General features: G+C 35.1%; 1 protein-coding gene across 4 annotated transcripts in view; it reads left to right on the plus strand.

Annotated features, from left to right (window-relative positions):
- Positions 1–21,136, plus strand: part of EEA1 (early endosome antigen 1) — a 178,492-nt gene that overhangs the window by 83,120 nt on the left and 74,236 nt on the right. For all 4 annotated transcript variants that reach the window (XM_053584482.1, XM_053584480.1, XM_053584484.1 and 1 more), the window contains one exon: positions 7,048–7,164. In XM_053584482.1, coding sequence (XP_053440457.1) covers positions 7,048–7,164 — 117 coding nt within the window. The remainder of the gene's footprint in view (positions 1–7,047; positions 7,165–21,136) is intronic.

Here is a 21,136-nt window from a genome sequence, read left to right on the forward strand (position 1 = left end):
ACCAAGCTATGGGATATGAGTATGGGTCACCCATATCTAATTCATTCTTACTTTTTTTTCTCCTATATCTTATCAATGAGAGAATGGTGAAAATTTCTGGGTTTAACATGTGTATACATGTGAGTCCTTATGATGCTTAATACGTCACTCTAAAATTTGTGATCTTTAGGTGCATATTTCCCAAAAGTGACAGTGTAGCTCAATACCACTTAACCCTTAACACTTAACTTTTAACTACTTCTTAAACAGTTTCATGTACATACTAAAGCCAAAACTCCTGTTCTGGTGGTATTGCTAGTCAGCAAAGGCAGTGATTAATCCATAAGTACTAATGTAGAATCATGTAGAGTTTGAATCAAAGAAGTCACATGAAGAAAAGTTCCATTCAAATTTTATAAAGTAGAAGCACCTGAATGTGAGTGAACCTAAGCATTTATTTCTTTATTTTAGTAAGAACTACTTTTGATTAAATCTGCTGGTATTTCTCAAATTAAAAAAATTGTACTCTCTTTTGATTAAAGAATGTTATTTAAAATTTAAAAATAAATGTAATATGATACCCAAAGTTGAACCAAAATAATGACAGTTTTAGAACTTTTGTGTTTCAAAGTACGATCCACTCTGACCTTTTCCCTTTGAGAGTTCTAGAGTTATACATATACTTGTTAAATAAATAGAATAATAACAGTCATTGATATAATCTCTTGCATTTGAAAAAATATATGTGGGAACATAATGTAACTTAGTAATGAGAAAATATTTCTAAATAGTTTTTATTTAAGAATTATTTTAAGTAATTGGGAGATGTTTTATAAATTTGTATTTTTGTTATAGTTTAAAATATCTTTATATGTAATGAGAGGAGATAATTTAAGATAAAGTTATGACTACAGTTATAAAAGATTTGAGGTGAAAGAGTTTAGTGTCTCCTTCCATTGTCCTCCTGTACACAAGGCTAATTATAGGAAATGATGATTATTCTTTTCTAGAAAATTTGTTTCTGGGAATAAAAGCAAATGGCTTAGAAATCAATTCTTTACTTATTACCTTCAAGTCTTTGTAAAAATTTATCTTTTAAGCATTTTGAAATAAATTTAGAAAGAGATTCACTCTTGCTGAGTAACTGAATAGATGATATAATATTTCTTTATATTTTTAGTAAACAAGGATAATATTGTGTTCCCTACATAGTTCATTAATAATATCTATTAATATTACATATTTATTTACATATCATAGTGGTAAATGAGACCTCAGGCTATGTTGAAATACATTACCTTTAGGAAATGGTAGCATAAGAGTCAGAATAACATTATTATAAACAAAGTCATTTTTTGAGCACCATTAGGTTTCGAATACTATGCTAAGCACTTTAAGTATGTGGTCTCATTTGTTTCTTATAACCTTGTAAATTAAATATTAAGTATGCTTTACATATGAGGCATCTGAGGCTCAATGAGGTAAAATCACTTGTTCAAGGCCATGCACCTAATACAAAAGCTATGTTTTAAACCCGGATCTTATCCAAAGACTGTGTTTCTCCTTCTATATTATGTTATCTCCTATTTTAGGTGGTCTGTTGATTGCCTTATAAATAAATTTGTTCTGTTAATCTTTTCCTAATGCTTATTGTTAGCATATTTTCAACTTTAACCTCTTATATGTGATAATATTTGTATTGGGTAATAACTTAAAATACTTTTGAGTTGTGTCTCATATCATTTCCATATGAAAAAAATTACTAAATACTTCATCCCATTTATTTGTTTATAACTCCATTTGTTCTTTAGCTTATGCTCACTTCAATATACAGTGTATTTTATTAATTTATTAAAACGTAATTCTAGTTATTGTCAATTAAGTGTGTTAGGGTATTATGTCATTTAAAGGGCTTTCTAGAAATATTTTTATTATAGATATGCTACTTTTACTGAATCTAAATATTGGCATCAGAAATAAAACATAAAAAGGAGTTAGAAGTTTCAAATCTATTTTTTAATTAAAGTAAATGTAAATAAACAACTTATTTCACTGGTATTTCTAGTTGGAACTGAAATTACGGCGCCTGGTATAGATTATTAATATACCTTATGAATTCATCGACTTTTCTCTTAGATATTTTTGAAGGCATGTAGAAAATATTCCATTCTAAAACATTTGAAAGGACATTATAAATAATTGGCTGTTTTATAGAGTGGAAGTTGGGGTTTTATTAAAAATTATTATTTCTGGGCTTGGTGCCTGTTGCGCAGTGGTTATGGCGCCAGCCACATACAACAAAGCTGGCGGGTTTGAACCCAGCCTGGGCTAGCTAAACAACAATGACAACTGCAACAACAAAAAATAGTGGGACATTGTGGCAGGTGCCTGTAGTTCCAGCTTCTTGGGAGGCTGAGGCAAGAGAATTCTTAAGCCCAAGGGTTTGAGGTTGCTATGAGCTCTGATGCCACGGCACTCTACCAAGGGCACTGTAGTGTGAGACTCTGTCTCCAAAAAAAAAAAAAAATTATTATTTTTGGCTTGATGCCTGTAGCTCGGTGGTTAAGGTGCTGGCCACATGTACCGGAACTGGCAGGTTTGAAGCCTGCCTGGGCCTGCTAAACAACAATGACAACTATAACAAAAAAGTAGCCAGATGTTGTGGTGGGCGCCTATAGTCCCAGCTACTTGGGAAGCTGAGGCAAGAGGATGGCTTAATCCCAAGAGTTTGAGGTTGCTGAGAGCTGTGATGCCACGCACACTACCAAGGGCAACATAATGAGACTCTGTCTCAAAAAAAAAAAAAAAAATTATTATTTCTAAAAATCTACATTATTAAAAGTGTCAAAGTTGTAATCAACTTATATTTGGTATCTTTAACAGAAGATTAAAGTATTTTATTTGTATTCTAAATGAGCTAATTTGAATCCCAGTTTTAAGAGTAAAATGTTTCTATAGGTATAGAATTAGTATGACTTACAGGCATGTCGAGCTATTCAAAAGTATTTAAATATCTTCTAAGAGTATGCTAAGTTAAGAGACTAGATTTGTAGGTATATTTGGATATTTTTATTGTGTGCTAATGTGTACCTTTGTCAGTCTTCCACCTTTCATCCATCATTTTGTTATTTTTTTTTTCTGCTTTCTCATGGAGATGCTTAAATTTGAGGTAAAGTTGTTTTAGAAGACTTTTTCATATTCATAATGCTTTCAGTATACCACCTCTAGTGTCATGGCAGTTTTGTGTTTTAAGGCAATCACAGAACTTCAAAGATGTGCTTGTTTTTATTTTGTTAATCAAGCAAATTTTCAGCCACTTTTAAATATTTACTAATAATAGTGAAATATTAAAACAATTCTTATAATTCTTAAGCACCAGCAGGATGTTTGCTTGAAATACTGTTCTTTAATTATTTTGTAATTTGAAGTTTTTTTTTAATAAAAATTCAATCTTGAATTCAATAATATTTAAAAAAAACAAGGAAATACAAACTATTTTATAAGATATAATATACTTTTTTGGGGGGAATAAATATCATTATACTCTTTGGAAGTATTGTTACTCATTCCTGTAACAAGATTTTTTTTTAAGGGCCTACTAAGTGTCAGGAAGTATTTTAGGTGCAGGGAATACAATACTGAGAAGACAGAGTGCCTGCTCTCGTAGGCCTGTATTCCTTAGTCGGAGTCTAGCAACAGTCTGTGTAAGTACACCAAATCATGATCAAAGTCAGGGAAGAAGAAGAAAGCCGGCTGTGGGCAGAAGGGGACTGGGAATGACTAGAGTGATTTTAGGCTAACTGGTCAGGCAAGATGGCCTCAAGGAGAATATGTGTGAGAAAAGTGAATTGGGTGAGAAACAGGGTGATGTGCAGGGAGAGGTTTCAGGAAGCGCTAACATCCCAGCCACACATGAGCATGGCCTGTTAAACAGCGAGGGAAGTGAAGGCTCAAGGGTGGAGATCTTTCTGTTTTCTAATTTTACCTTTAAGTGGTGTCTGAAGAGGGAGTGCATTTATTTTTTCCCTTTGAAATTGCTGTCTTTTATCTTTGTTTTTACCTAAATATAAACATAATATACGATCATTGTAAAAATTAAAATGATTTATAATGAGCAGTAGGAAAGGGCAAGCCTTATATTATTCATCGCCCCCCCCCATCATAACTAACATCTATCTTTTGGTGTATACACTTCCCACTTCTTTCTTTGTTGTCTTCTTGAGTAAATTTTAAAATTTCCATTGTTTTCACCTATTTTCATAAACATTTTAGTTTTTCAAAATACCTGAATTTAGTGTACAGAATGTAAATGGTATGCCTAATGTCCAGGTTTTTAGGTGCTGAACTTATAAGCTCATTTAAAAGGGAATATTTAAAAGCTATAAAAAGGACAAGATATTTTTGGAATATATTCACTTTACATTTTTCTGATTTTATGTAATCTACATGTTGGAATTTATTAGCAAGGTAGATGCTAGACAGACATTATACTTTATTTCATTTTATAAACTTCAGTATGAAATTGTATGACTTAAAATACACACATATTTTGTGTTTTAATATACTATTATTTATTTTTATTATGTATGAGAAACTTGTACAGAATCCTGTGGTAGGATATTTACAAGTAGGGATTTAAATGTGATAATTTATTTTCTTTTGTGATAAGTTGGCAATTATGTTATATGAATAAAATATAGTATTAAGAAAGTCAAGTTTTTCCTAAGGTTTCTTTTTTTTTTTTTTTTTTTTTTTGAGACAGAGTCTCACTTTGTCATCCTTGGTAGAGTGCAGTGGCGTCATAGCTCACAGTAAACTTAAACTCTTGGGCTCAAGTGATTTCTCTTGCCTCAGTCTCCTAAGTAGCTGGGACTATAGGTGCTCACTATAACACCCGGCTATTTTTAGAGATGAGGTCTCGCTCTGGCTCAAGCGGGTCTCAAACCTGTGAGCTCAGGCAATACACCTGCCTTCGTGCTAGGATTGCAGGTGTGAGCCTCCGCACCCAGCCTTTCCTAAGGTTTCTCTTAACATCTACAATCTGGCTGTGGTTCAGACCTGTAATCCTAGCAGTTTGGGAGGCTGATGTGGGAGGATTGCTTGAGGCTTGGAGTTTGAGAACAGCCTGGGCAACATAACAAGACCCTGTCTTTACAAAAAATAAAAAAATCAGTTAGACATGATGTCATACACTTCTACTCCTAGCTACTTATAGTCCTGGGTTCTTGGGAGGCTGAGGCGGGAGGATCACCCCAGCCTAGAAGTTCAAGGCTGCAGTGAGTTATGGTTATATCACTGCACACCAGACTGGGTGGCAGAGTGAGACCCTGTGTCAAAAATAAAAAAAAGTAAACTAAAAATCTGTAATCCTGTTAATAAAATTCTGACACTGAAAATTGCTGGAAATAGTAATTTGAGATAAATTTCCAATACATATATCCATTTCAAATGATCACGTGATCATTTCACATGATCACTTTAAGACAATAGTATTAGGGTATGTCTTTAACTTGAACATAGTGGAAAATACATGAATATCTGAACATTTTCTTCTTTGAAGTATACAAGATTATATATCTTTCAATGTGTCAGTTATATACGATATTGAAACATGTAAGGTGGAACTATACAGTAGTATTATAGATTGGCTTTCGTTATGTCAGAATTGGTATATTTAAATGAATGTTTTCCTTCAAAGGTCAGGCCATACATATATCTCAGACATAAAACAGACTAAAAACATTTTTGAAACTTATTTTAATTGATTTTAAACCAGTTTGAAACACACTTACAAAACTAACTTTATGAACATGTGGTTATTGAAATAATATAAGTCTATGTGTTTGATCATGAACTTGAATCACTTACCTTATTTACAAACTTGGTGGTTTCCAAAAATAAAAAACCAAAGTCACCGTAAATGGATGACCATATGCCACCACTGAAAATCCCTTAAAAAAATAAGTTCTACACTAGAAGATTTCCAAAAAAGGAGTAGAAAAGATCTATTAAGCAATGGCCTTATTGTCACATTAATTACATTTTGCACTTGAAGGTCAAAGTACTTATTTGTAATATATGTATAACCATTGATGCATTTATTAAGAAAATTTTTTCTTAATAATTTGTCTCATATTATGAACCTTATTTAGTAATAAATAAGGAATATAGACAATGGGAAAATTGTAACTTTAGGAATGTAAAAAGTAAACCCATAAGCAATATTAGAAATAGAAAATTATTTTGTCAGTGTCATTTGCAGGAAACAGTACCTGTAAAAGCAATACTTAGTCTTTCTTTAGAATGGTTGAACTTTCACATAAAGGAAGTTTATATTTCCAAGATTTTTGTTTAATTGTCTTTCTCCTATTTTATTTTTAAAATGGTCAAAGATTGTTTTAATAATAAACATTAATTTCACATTTTTTAAAAATTTTAAAATGCACTAAAGCATTGGCTGGAAGTTTGTTGAACTATAAAAATCAGAAAGAAAGGAAAAATAGGCTAAAGCAAATTCATGTCTACCTACTATCTGATCATAAAGTGATCTAGCTTAATGAAATTATATATAACCAGTTTGGTAACTTCTTTGAACAAATAACATTTTTATTACAATCAGAAAGGTGATTTAACCAATATGAAAAAATCTGTGTTGCATATTTGTATATACATATCTTAAAGTAAAAGGAAATTTTTAAACCATAGAAGCTGGGAGAAAATGTAGACATAATTTACATTGTCATTTTTCAATTCAGGAAAATTATAGTTTCAAAGCCAATAAATTCAGGTTTGTAGTTTAATGCTTCAGATGTATAACATAGGATGTCAGTTTTTCATTTCCTGTATTATTAAATAAATGAAGTTAGATATTTTGGATAAATTTCAAAAAGTGGTTTTAAGTCCCCAAAGATATGTGGTAACAATAAGGGTGGTAGCATAAAAGTTCCAGGGATTATTTCAGGTTAACAACAGCAAGAATAACAAAAATCTGTGTAATGTTGAAACCTTTGTAAACTTCTATTGCTTTTCTTTATTTAGTTTGCTCTAATTTTCTTCTCTTTTTTTAAGGCCACGATAACCCAGCTGAAGAGTGAACTTGCCAAAGGTCCTCAGGAAGTTGCTGTGTATGTACAGGAACTCCAGAAACTTAAAAGTTCAATTAATGAATTAACTCAAAAAAATGAGGTGAGCATTTTAAAGCTTTAGGTAGTGGTGAATTGATTTTATGTATCTTAAATTTTAATATTAGGTATATTAGAGTATGTATTGGCTCAGTACAATGTGACTTACTCTGTACTTTTGTTTTTTAGTGTTAATTACATTCACATTATTGTGCTAACCACTCTCTAGAACTCTTTCCCTCTTGTAAAACTGAAACTCTTTACTTATAAACTTCTTAATCCTTCCTTCCCTAGCTCCTGACCACCACCATTCTACTTTGTCCTCTATAATTTTGACTAAAGGAGCTTCATGGAAACACAATCATGAAGTATTTTTCTTTTTGAGACTTTCACTCAACCATATAGTAGCTTATTTTAGAATTTTCTTTTTAAGCCAAATAATATTTCATTATACATATATACCATATTATTCATTCATCTGCTGATGGACACTTGGGTTGCTTCTTTCTTTTGGCTATCGTGAATAAAATAGTACTCAGAACATCGGTGTACAAATATGTCTTTGAAATCTTGCTTTTAAAATTCTTTTACCCAGAAGTAAAATTTCTGACTCGTGGTAATTCTGTTTTTAATTCTTTGAACTGCCATATTGAGTTTCATAGTGGCTGGGTCCTTTTATATTCCCACCAATAATGCACGGGGGTTCCAGTATCTCTGCATTCTCCTCAAAACTTTTTTTTTTAATTATTATTTATTATTTTTTTTTATAGACAGGCCTTTTTTTTATTTTTATTTTTTTGAAAATTTACCGTGGTTAGATTTGCATTTTTAAAAGATTATTCTGGAATAAATATGAGTAATGTACTACCTAACAGTGAGCCAGAAGAATGGGATAAGTACTTAAAAAAAAAATAGTTATTTGAACTTGAATATTTAAATGCCAAATTTTAGTAAAACTCGTACTATTTTGAAAACTTCAGCAAGATTCCCACTTGGGTCATAATAGAGTTTAGCCTTACCAAATTGCTGGTCTGAGTATTAACCTTTCTTTATAACAGAAGCCCTGATGTTCATTCTCAGTCCCAGTCATAAACCTAAACTTACTGCTAATAGAAAGTATAAAAGATATACAAAGATATATATATAAAATACAAAATAATATATGTGTAATACAAAGCACATTGTATAATATGCAAAATATGTATTTATGTATTATATATACTATATGCGTGTATAATATCTTCAAATATGTTTAAATATTTTATATTATGTGCCATATATATGATATATACATTTATTTCTTACTTCATCTCTAAGTTTCCCTCTGGGATCATTTTATATCTCCCTAAATAATGCCCTTTCAGAATTTCTTTTATTATTGGCTTGATGACAGTAAATACAATTATCCATTGTAAAAAGCCTTCTGTTCTCTTTCAGTCTTTAAGAATAAACTTTGCTCAGTAGAATATTATTGGCAGTTCACTTCTTTTGGCACCTTAAATGTATCTTCCCATGGTCTTAGGTATTAGTCAATGTCTATTTCAAGAGTACTGTCTTGAATCAGGTATTAGTCAATGTCTATTTCAAGAGTATTGTCTTTCCTCTGGATTTCCTTTCTATATACTGCATTTCCTGTTTTTTTGATTTTTCTATAATTTTGCTATCTAGGTGTAACTTCAAAAAAAGTCACACTGGAAATTGTTGAGGTTTTCAAAACTGTGGATTGGTGTCTTGTAGTAGTTTTTGAAAAATATCCGTAATCATCTCTTCCGTTAATGCTTCTGCCCTTTCCTCTGTTTGCCCTTCTTTTGAAATTTTGTTGAATATACTGTATCTTCTGTTTGTTCTCTGTCACGCATTCTCTATTGTAGTGGTTTCCGTTTCTTTCTCTTCACACATAGCTGCAAACATGTTAAATCTCCCTTCAGTTTTGTTTACTTTTTGTTTAATGCTTCAGTTAATTCTTTATTTTTTTTTGCTTGTCTGCTTTCTTTTTTATTTATTTATTATTTATTTATTTATTTTTATTGTTGGGGATTCATTGAGGGTACAATAAGCCAGGTTACACTGATTGCAATTGTTAGGTAAAGTCCCTCTTGCAATCATGTCTTGCCCCCATAAAGTGTGACACACACCAAGGCCCCACCCCCCTCCCTCCGTCCCACTTTCTGCTTTTCCTACCCACCCCATAACCTTAATTGTCATTAATTGTCCTCATATCAAAATTGAGTACATAGGATTCATGCTTCTCCATTCTTATGATGCTTTACTAAGAATAATGTCTAGCCACTTCCATCCAGGTTAATACGAAGGATGTAAAGTCTCCATTTTTTTTAATAGCTGAATAGTATTCCATGGTATACATATGCCACAGTTTGTTAATCCAGTCCTGGGTTGGTGGGCATTTAGGCTGTTTCCACATTTTGGCGATTGTAAATTGAGCTGCAATAAACAGTCTAGTACAAGTGTCCTTATGATAAAAGGATTTTTTTCCTTCTGGGTAGATGCCCAGTAATGGGATTGCAGGATCAAATGGGAGGTCTAGCTTGAGTGCTTTGAGATTTCTCCATACTTCCTTCCAGAAAGGTTGTACTAGTTTGCAGTCCCACCAGCAGTGTAAAAGTGTTCCCTTCTCTCCACATCCACGCCAGCATCTGCAGTTTTGAGATTTTGTGATGTGGGCCATTCTCACTTGCCGCGGACCACCCTGTCGGTGGGCTTCAGTCCGAGGGAAAGCAGGGAAACGGAGTCAGGTTGGTTGAAAGGTCGACGCAGGAAAATGACAGTCTGCCACACAGCACTTGGTGAAGTATGCAGCTGTACTTTACTGAGTTTTAAGTACGGTTTTTATACAATTTACACAAAGCATTACAGGTTACACAAAGTATTTTTACAACTTGCTGACCTTTACAAGTTATATTTTAAGTTTGCAAACGTGGGTAGTTATCCATTACTATTTTTCAATATCCTGCCCTTAAGGAGAACAAAGGTTAGTGGTTATCAGCGAAAACTATTTGCTTCCTCTTGCTTCCTTTTGCTTCCTCTTATCTGAGGAATGTTAGTATAGTGTAATTCTTTACATTTGTGTTTAAGTAATAGTAAAGGCATAATTTGTTTTAAGGCTCTTATTAGATATATAAATTTTAAGTTAATGTTGGTTATATATACTTTTATTATGTGCTTATTATTAATCATATGTGCTTATTTTATTGTGATTTGATTGATTAAAAATGTAGTGAAGTAAGATGTTTTTTAAGGAAAGTTTTACTGTGGGTGGTGATGGTGCATGTCGTGTTGGAACATCTTGTTTAAATATCTTGTTTGCTGTGCCTGCATTGTCTTAGCCCACTGGCGTTTATGGTGGGGACTTGCTTTTGTGTAGGCTTACTTGGAGCCACTGAGTCTGGCACAGTTATACTTCTTGTGCTGTTTCTGAATCAGCTATTATTGTGTTCATACTGACAAGACTTATTGCTTACTTATCAGGACAAACAGACATTCAGCTTAACATACACTTACACTGTAACAGAAAGCCATACCCTTAGGTTAATGTGACAAAAAACAGCATGCTGGGCAACATCTCTGTCGCTGCGCACACTGGGGGTGCTGGGGGCTTCGCTCCAGGGAGCACAGACCTCCTTTCCGTCATTTTACAACGCGGACAGCGCCACCTCGCTGCGGCTTGGTGCCGAGGGTGCGGCACTCACTGTGGTTAGATGATATCTCAGGGTTGTTTTGATTTGCATTTCTCTAATATATAGAGATGATGAACATTTTTTCATGTGTTTGTTAGCCATTCGTCTGTCATCTTTAGAGAAGGTTCTATTCATGCCTCTTGCCCATTGATATATGTGATTGTTGGCTTTTTTCATGTGGATTAATTTGAGTTCTCTATAGATCCTAGTTATCAAGCTTTTGTCTGATTGAAAATATGCAAATATTCTTTCCCATTGTGTAGGTTGTCTCTTTGCTTTGGTTATTGTCTCCTTAGCTGTACAGAAGCTTTTCAGTTTAATGAAGTCCCATTTGTTTATTTTTGTTGTTGTTGCAATTGCCATGGCCGTCTTCTTCATGAAGTCTTTCCCCAGGCCAATATCTTCCAGTGTTTTTCCTATGCTTTCTTTGAGGATTTTTATTGTTTCATGCCTTAAATTTAAGTCCTTTATCCATTTGGAATCAATTTTTGTGAGTGGGGAAAGTTGTAGGTCCAGTTTCAGTCTTTTACATGTAGACATCCAGTTCTCCCAACACCATTTATTGAACAGGGAGTCTTTCCCCCAAACTATGTTCTTGTTTGGTTTATCGAAGATTAGGTGGTTGTAAGATGTTAGTTTCATTTCTTGGTTTTCAATTTGATTCAAAGTGTCTATGTCTGTTTTTGTGCCAGTACCATGCTGTCTTGAGCACTATGGCTTTGTAGTACAGACTAAAATCTGGTATGCTGATGCCCCCACCTTTATTTTTATTACTAAGGACTGCCTTAGCTATACGGGGTTTTTTCCGGTTCCATACAAAACGCAGAATCATTTTCTCTAAATCTTGAAAGTACGATGTTGGTATTTCGATAGGAATGGCATTGAATAGGTAGATAGCTTTGGGAAGTATAGACATTTTAACAATGTTGATTCTTCCCATCCATGAGCATGGTATGTTCTTCCATTTGTTAATATCCTCTGCTATTTCCTTTCTGAGGATTTCATAGTTTTCTTTATAGAGGTCCTTCACCTCCTTCGTTAGGTATATTCCTAGGTATTTCATTTTCTTTGAAACTATGATGAAGGGAGTTGTGTCCTTAATTAGCTTCTCATCTTGACTGTTATTAGTGTATACAAAGGCTACTGACTTGTGAACATTGATTTTATATCCTGAAACATCACTGTATTTTTTGATGACTTCTAAGAGTGTTGTGGTTGAGTCTTTGGTGTTCTCTAAGTATAAGATCATGTCGTCAGCAAAGAGGGAGAGTTTGACCTCCTCTGCTCCCATTTGGATTCCCTTTATTTCCTTGTCTTGCCTAATTGTATTGATCAGAACTTCCAGCACCATGTTGAATAGTAAAGGTGACAGAGGACAACCTTGTCTGGTTCCAGTTCTAAGAGGACAAGCTTTCAGTTTTACTCCATTCAGTAAAATATTAGCTGTGGGTTTGTCATAGATAGCTTCAATCAGTTTTAAAAATGTGCCACCTATGCCTATGCTCTTCAGTGTTCTAATTAGAAAAGGATGCTGGATTTTATCAAATGCTTTTTCTGCATCTTTTGAGAGGATCATGTGATCTTTATTTTTGCCTCTGTTAATATGGTGGATAACGTTTATGGACTTGCGTATGTTAAACCAGCCTAGCATCCCTGGGATGAAGCCTACTTGATCATGATGAATGAGTGTGTTGATGATAAGCTGTAATCTATTGGCTAGGATTTTGTTGAGAATTTTTTCATCTATATTTCATGAGTGTGATTTTGCTGATATTCTCCTTTTTGTTTGGGTCTTTTCCTGGTTTTGGTATCAGGTTGATGTTTGCTTCATAGAATGTGTTGGGGAAGATTCCTTCTTCCTCAATTTTTTGGAGTAATTTCTGCAGTACAGGAACAAGCTCTTCCTTGAAGGTTTGATAGAATTCTGGTGTGAAGCCATCTGGACCAGGGCATTTTTTGGTTGGAAGATTTTTTATTGTTTCTTTGATCTCGGTGCTTAAATTGGTCTGTTTAGGAGCTCTATTTCTTCCTGGCTAAGTCTAGGGAGAGGGTGCAATTCCAAATATTGATCCATTTCCTTCACATTGTTAAATTTCTGGGCATAGAGTTTCTGGTAGTATTCAGAGATGATCTCTTGTATCGCTGTGGGATCAGTTGTTATTTCCCCTTTATCATTTCTGATTGAGGTTACTAGAGATTTTACTTTTCTATTTCTCGTTAGTCTGGCCAATGGTTTATCTATTTTATTTTTTTTTTCAAAAAACCAACTCCTTGTTTCATTAATTTTCTGAATGATTCTTTTGTTTTCAATTTCATTGATCTCTGATTTGATTTTGGATATTTCTTTTCTGCTACTGAGTTTAGGCTTAGATTGTTCTTCTTTTTCCAAATCCATAAGATGGCTTGTGAGATTGTTGATGCGCTCTCTTTCTGTTTTTCGAATGTAGGCATCTAAAGCGATGAATTTTCCTCTCAAAACTGCTTTTGCAGTATCCCTCAGGTTTTGGTAGCTTGTGTCTTCATTGTTGTTATGCTCAAGGAAGTTAATGATTTCCTGTTTTATTTCTTCCTGCACCCATCTGTTATTCAACAGAAGATTGCTTAATTTCCATGCCTTTGCGTGGGGTCGAGCGTTTTTGTTACAGTTGAGTTCCACCTTTAGTGCCTTATGGTCTGAGAAGATACAAGGTAAAATTTCAATTCTTTTGATTCTGTTGATATTTGTTTTGTGTCCCAGGATATGATCAATTTTGGAGAGTGTTCCATGGGGTGATGAGAAGAATGTATATTCTTTGTGTTTGGGATGGAGTGTTCTATATGCGTCTATCAATTATAGTTGTTCTAGGGTCTCATTTAAATCTTTTATATCTTTGTTTAATTTCTGTTTAGAGGATCTGTCCAGCTCTGTAAGAGGACTGTTAAAGTCCCCTGTTATTATGGTATTATGAGATATCATATTGCTCAGATTGAGTAAGGTCTGTTTCAAGATTCTGGGAGCATTTAAATTGGGTGCATAAATATTTAGAATTGAAATGTCTTCTTGTTGTATTTTTCCCTTGAGCAATTTAAAGTGACCATCTTTGTCTTTTTTGACTTTAGTTGCTTTAAATCCACATGAATCTGAAAATAAGATTGCAACTCCTTTTTTCTTCTGAATGCCATTTGCCTGAAAAATTGTCTTCCAACTCTTGACTTGGAGCTTTAATTTGTCTGTTGAAGCCGGGTGTGTTTCTTGCAGACAGCAAATGGATGGCTTGTGTTTTTTAATCCAGTCAGCCAATCTATGTCTCTTCAGTGGGGAATTCAAGCCATTAACATTTATTGAGATAATTGATAAATGTGGTGGTATTCTATTCATCTTATTTTGTGAGAGTCCATTGCTTAGTTTTATCTTTTGCATCAGTGTGGAGGTTAGGTTCTGTCCTTTAATTTCTGAGTTCTTACTTTGCTGCTGATTTATTGTGGTGATCAGTGTGCAGAACAGGTTGAAGTATTTCCTGTAGAGCTGGTCTTGTTGTGGCAAATTTCCTCAATGTTTGTATATCCGTAAATGATTTGATTTCTCCGTCAATTTTGAAGCTTTGCTTAGCAGGGTACAGAATTCTGGGCTGGAAATTGTTCTGTTTAAGTAGATTAAAGGTAGATGACCATTGTCTTCTTGCTTGGAAAGTTTCATTAGAGAAGTCTGTGGTCACTGTGATGGATTTGCCCCTGTAGGTCAACTGGCGCTTACTCCTGGCAGCTTGCAGAATCTTTTCTTTTGTCTTGAGTTTGGACAGGTTCATCACAATGTGTCTTGGAGAAGCTCGGTTAGAGTTGAGGCGACCTGATGTCCGATATCCCTCTGAAAGCAGTGTGTCAGAATCTTTGGTGATATTTGGGAAATTTTCATTTATAGTATTCTCTAGTATGGCCTCCATTCCTCTGGGGCATTCTTCTTCCCCTTCTGGGATTCCTATAACTCGTATGTTGGAACGCTTCATAAAGTCCCATAATTCTGACAGTGAACGTTCTGCTTTCTCTCTCTTCTTTTCTGCCTCTTTTACTATCTGAGTTATCTCAAGAACTTTGTCTTCTACCTCTGAAATTCTTTCTTCTGCATGGTCTAACCTGTTGCTGATACTTTCCATTGCATCTTTAAGTTCCCTGATTGACTGTTTCAGTTCCTTCAGCTCTGCTATATCCTTTTTATATTCTTCATATCGTTCGTCTCTGATTTGATTCTGTGTTTGGATTTCCTTTTGGTTATTTTCCACTTTATTAGCAGTTTCCTTCATTGTTTCCATCATTTCTTTCATTGTTTTCGTCATGTGTATTCTAAATTCCCTTTCTGTCATTCCTAACATTTCTTTACAAGTGGAATCCTCTGCAGTAGTTACCTCCTGGTCCCTTGGTGGGGTTGTTCTGGACTGGTTCTTCATGTTGCCTGGAGTTTTCTGCTGATTCTTCCTCATGAGTGATTTCTTTTATCTGTTTCCTTGCCCTAATTTTCCTTTCACTTCCTCTTGCTCTTTAAGTTCTCATGCCTGTGGACTAAGGGTTAGATGAATCCTTTTGGTACAGGACCAGAAGGGTCAGAAGTTTGAAGAGCAAGAAAGGGATGAAAGAAAGGAGGACCGAGTGAAAAGAAAAAAAAACTAGAGAAAGGAGAGGGGATGGCTAAAAGGAATATTGACAAAAAGAAGAGAGGCACAGAAATAGGGAGATAGAGCAATAGAGGTGTACAGTAGGGTACTTTGACACAACCTTAAAGAAAAAAAAACCACCTTCTGGGGGTGCCCAGTTGGGTGGTTCCCTTGAGGTCAGCATCTCTTTGCTAACCTGATCAGACACAGTACCCCACCTCCACCAAGTAGAGAGGAAAGACAAAAATGCTATAAATCAAACCAAAACAAGCAAACAGAAAACTTTACAGGATAAAATTTGGTGAAAAACCAAATAATAGTGGTAGAAATAGTAGGAAAAATGAAGTTCTAGTTATTAAAAAGGGCAGCAGTGGGAAATTATAATCAAACTAGAAAAATTGAGAAAGGAAAACGATCTGTACGGAAAAGGTTGAAATTAAAAAACAAAACAACATCAAGAACATCAAAATAAACAAAAAAACAACCAAAAAAAAAAAAAACAAAAAACAAAAAAAGAAAGCAACCAAAAACAAAGCAGTATGTATATGTCGTTTCATATTGTCTGGGCAACACGTTGTCTTCTGGGGTATGAGATGTTAATCACAGTTCTGATACGACTGGAGGCTGCTGATTTCTCAAACCCCAGCAGGTAGACACCCTAAATCTCTCTTCAGCCCACTTAAAAGGCACTTTGAACTTGTAAACTTGCTGAGCAGAAGAAGCCTTCCCAGGAAAGTGCTTGTTGCAGGAATCACTGCTGAAGTGGCTATCCACTAACGCAGTGTGCCAAAACCCGTCTCACTCTGCCCCTGAGGGTTAGGGCTGTAAGGTGGCTCAGACCCCACCCTTAGGCTACTTTGTGCTGGGTTACCAGCTCCCACCCGATTCTAGCTCTGCGATCCTGAGGGCAGAGCTTGCCGGGGCAGATGGCTCACAATGCCTCGCTGTGGCCCACAGCCAAACACTGTTAACTCCGTCTGGCTCAGCGGCTCAGACTGGGGCCCTAGACAACGGCCAGCGTTCTCCGCACTCCCGCCCAGGCTCTCCCCAAGGCAGCCTAACTGAGTGCCAAGTCCAAAGACACCAAAACAGTTCACAGGTAAGGCCTTTCCAGCTTGGCGTCTTGCTGCTACTGAACTTACAATTGCAGGCGGGTTTAGACCGATTGAACACACGCGACCACTTGCCGGTTTTCCAGTGTTTTAGTCCTCCTCTTGGGGTCGAGAAGTCTCTCGCTGACTCTCTGTATCCTCATAGGGGAGATGATAGGCAGGTCCCACCAGCCTGAGATGCCTGGAATCCTATCTCCCCGGTGCCCAGATGCAAGGAAGCTGTTACTCGGCCTACATCTTGGTCTCCTCCTTAATTATTATTTTTTATTGTTTGGGATTCATTGAGTGTACAAAGAATTAGGTTACACTGATTGCTTTTGTTAGATAAAGTCCCTCTTATAATTGTGTCCCTCCCCCAAGAGGTGTACCATACAACATGACCACCCTACACCCCCTCTCTTTCCATTCCCCCTTTTGCTCATTCCCCTACCACCCCCTGCCTTGTATTAGCTCATCTACTGCCTTCATATTAGAATAGAGTACATTGGATCCTTGCTTCTCCATTCTTGTGATGCTTTACTAAGAAGGATGTGTTCCCCTCTGTCCAGGTTAATACAAAAGATGTAAAGTCTCCATAATTTTTAGTGGCTGAATGGTATTCCACGGTATACATATACCACAGCTTTTTAGTCCAAGCTGGGTTGGTGGGCATTTAGGTCATATAGTGCCACATTTTGGTAATTGTAAATTGAGCTGTTGTAAAGTCTAGTGCAAATGTCCTTATGATAAAAGGATTTTCTTCTTCTGGGTAGATGCCTAGTAAAGGGATTGCAGGATTAAATAGGAGGTCTAATTTGAGTTCTTTGAGGATTCTCCATATTTCTTGCCCAAAAGGTTGTATTAGTTTGCAGTCCCACCAGCAGCATAAAAGTGTTCTCTTCTCTCTACATCCATGCGAGCATCTGTAGCTTTGAGACTTTGTGATGTGGGCCATTCTCACTGGGGTTAGGTAATATTTCAGGGTAGTTTTGATTTGTATTTCTCTGATGATTAGGGATGATGAGCATTTTTTCGTATGTTTGTTAGCCATTAGTCTGTTAGTCTGTCTTCTTTAGAAAAGGTTCTATTCATTTCTCTTGCCTAGTGATAATATGGGATTGTTGGGGTTTTTTTTTTTTTGTTGATCAATTTGAGTTCTTGATAGATCCTACTTATCAAGCCCTTTTCCAATTCATAATATGCAAATATCTTTTCTTATTCTGAAGATTGTCTGTGTGCTTTGGTTGTTGTTTCCTTAGCTGTAAAGAAGCTTTTTAGTTTAATTAACTCCCATTTGTTTATTTTTGTTGTTGCAATTGCTACAGCAGTCTTCCTCATAAAATCTTCCCCCAGGCCGATATCTGTAAGTTTTTTCCCCCCACACTTTCTTTGAGGACTTTTATTGTTTCATGGCTTAGATTTAAATCTTTTATCCGTCTCGAATCAATGTTTGGAAGTGGTGAGAGATGCAGGTCCAGTTTCAGTCTTTTGCATGTGGTTTTCCAGTTCTCCCATTTATTGAACAGAGATTCTTTTCCCCAGTGTATGTTCTTATTTGGTTTATCAAAGAACAGGCTGCTGTGAGATGTTACTTTCATCTCATGGTTTTCTGTTCAGTTCCAAAAGTCATTGTCTCTATTTTTGTGCCAGTACCATCTGTTTTGATCACTATAGCCTTGTAGTTTAGCCAAAAGTCTGATAGGGTGATACCCCTGACTTTGTTTTTATTACTAAGAATTGCCTTGGCTGTACAGGGTTTCTTCTGGTTCCATACAAAATGAAGAATTATTTTTTTCCAAATGTTAAAAGTATGATGATAGTATTTTAATAGGGTTGTATTGCATCTGTAGATTGCTTTGGCTAATATAGATATTTCACAATGTTGATTCTTCCTAGCCATGAGGTCATGAGCATGGTTATGTCCTTCCATTTGTTAATATCTTCTGCTGTTTCTTTTCTTAGAGTTTCATAATTTTCTTTGTAGACGTCCTTCATCTCTTTTGTTATGTATATTTCTAGGTATTTCTTTCTTTCTTTTTCTTTTTTTTTTTTTGAAGTTACTGTGAAGGGAATTGTGTCCTTGATTAGCTTCTCATGTTGGCTGTTATTGGCATGTACAAAGGCTACAATTTGCGAACATTGATTTTGTATCCTGAGACATTGCTACATTATTTGATCACTTCCAGGAGTCTTTGGGGTTCTCAAAGAATAAGATCACATAATCGGCAAAGAGTGAAAGTTTGACCTCCTCTGCACCCATGTGGATGCCCTCTATTTCCTTTTCTTGCCTGATCACATTGGCTAGAACTTCCAGCACTGTGTTGAAAGTAGTGGTGATAGACAACAACCTTGTCTGGTTCCAGTTCTAAGTGGAAAAACTTTTAGTTCAACTCCAGTATAATATTAGCTGTGGGTTTGTTGTAGATGGCTTTGATCAGATTCAGAAATGTGCCATGAATGGTTATATTATTAGGTGCTCTAATTAGAAAAGGATGCTGGATTTTACTGAATGCTTTTTCTGCATCTATTGAGAGGATCATAGGGTCTTTGTTTTTGCTTCTGTTGATATGGTGAATTATATTTATGGACTTGTGTATGTTAAACCTGCCTTGCATCCCTGGAATGAAATCTACTTGATTGTGATGAATTATTTTTTTAATGTGTAGCTGTAATCTATTGGCTAGAATTTTATTGAGAATTTTTACATCTATATTCATTAGTGAAATTGATCTGAAATTCTCCTTTTCAGGTGGGTCTTTCTTGGTTTTTTTATCAGGGTGATTTTTGCTTTGTAGAAGGTGTTGGGGAAGATTCCTTCTTTCTCAGTTTTTTGGAATAATTTCTACCGTATAGGTCTAAGCTCTTCTTTGAAGATTTGATGGAATTCTGATGTGAAGTCATCCAGGTGAAGGCATTTTTTTTTTTCCCTTGGGAGATTTTGTATTGTTTCTTCAATCTTAGTTCTTGAAATTTGTTTGCTCAATAGATCTTTTTCTTCTTGATTAAGTCTAGGGAGAGGGTGCGATTCCAGGTATTGATCCATTTCCTCCACATTGTCAAATTTCTGGGCATAGAATTTCTTGTGGTACTCAGAGATGATCTCTTATATCTATGTGGTATCTGTTGTTATTTCCCCTTTATCATTTCTTATTGAGGTTATTAGAAATTTTACTTTTTTGTTTCTAGCTAATATGGCCAAACGTTTATTGATACTTATTTTTTCAAAAAATCAACTTTTTGTTTTGTTAATTTTCTGAATGATTCTTTTGTTTTCAATTTCATTAATCTCTGATTTAATTTTGGTTATTTCTTTTCTTTTGCTGGGTTTGGGATTAGATTGTTCTTTTTCTAATTCCATAAGAGTTTTTTGATGCACTCTCTTCTGTTTTTTGAATGTAGGCATTTAATGTGATAAATTTCCTTCTTAGGACTGCTTTTGCTGTATCCCACAAGTTTTGGTAACTTGTGTCTTCATTGTTGTCATGTTTGAAGAATTTAACGATTTCATCTTTTATCTCTTTCTGAGTCCAACTATCATTCAGTATAAGGTTGTATAATTTTCAAGTCTTTGTAAGGGGATGAATTTTTTTGTTGAAGTTGAGTTCCACTTTTATTGCCTTTTGGTCTGAGAAGATACAAACTATAATTTCTATTCTTTTATTTTTGCTGATATTTGCTTTATATCTTAGGATGCAGTTGATTTTTGGGGTATGTACCATGGGCTAATGAGAAAAATGTATATTCCTTAGCTTTGTGATGGTGTGTTCTGTATAAGTCTATTAATCCCATTTGTTCTAGGCTTACATTTAAGTCTTTTGTATCTTTGTTTTGTTTCTGTTTCAAGGATATGTCCAGTTTTGTTAGTAGGATATTAACGTCCCTGACCATTATGGTGTTATGGGATATAATATTGCTTAGCACCATCAAGGTCTGTTTCATAAATATGGGAGCATTTAAGTTGGGTGCATAAATATTTAAAATTAAAATGTCTTCTTGTTGTATTGTTCCTTTGACCAGTATAAAGTGTCCATCTTAGTCTTTCTTAACTTTAGTTGCTTTAAATCTGCTTGTATCTGAAAATAAGATTGCAACCCCCCCTCCTTTCTTCTGGTTTCCATTTTCTTGAAATACTATTTTCCATTCCTTAACTCTGAGTCTTAATTTGTCCTTCAGTGTTAGGTGTGTCTCTTGGAGACAGCATATGGATGGCTTATGCTTTTTTATCCAATTAGCCAGCCTGTGCCTCTTCAGTGGTGAGTTCAGTCCATTGACATTTATTGAGAAAATTGATATGTGTGGTGGAGTTCTATTCATTTTATTTTGTGAAAATCTGTTGTGTAGTTTTATTCTTTGGTCCATTGTGGAAGTTAAGTTTTGACCCTTAGCTTACTTTACTGGTGGTCCATTGTGGTCAGTGTTGAGAATAGGTCTAAGTGTTTCCTGTAGAGCTGGTCTTGTTGTGGCGAATTTCCTTAGTGTTTGTATATCTGCAAAAGATTTGATTTCTTCATCAATTTGGAAGCTTAGTTTAGCAGGATATGGACTTCTGGGCTGAAAATTGTTTTGTTTAAGAATGTTGAAGGTGGATGACCATGCTCTTCTGGCTTGGAAGGTTTCAATTGAAA

This window comes from Nycticebus coucang, chromosome 3 (genome assembly GCF_027406575.1).
Source record: "Nycticebus coucang isolate mNycCou1 chromosome 3, mNycCou1.pri, whole genome shotgun sequence".
NCBI lineage: Eukaryota > Metazoa > Chordata > Mammalia > Primates > Lorisidae > Nycticebus > Nycticebus coucang.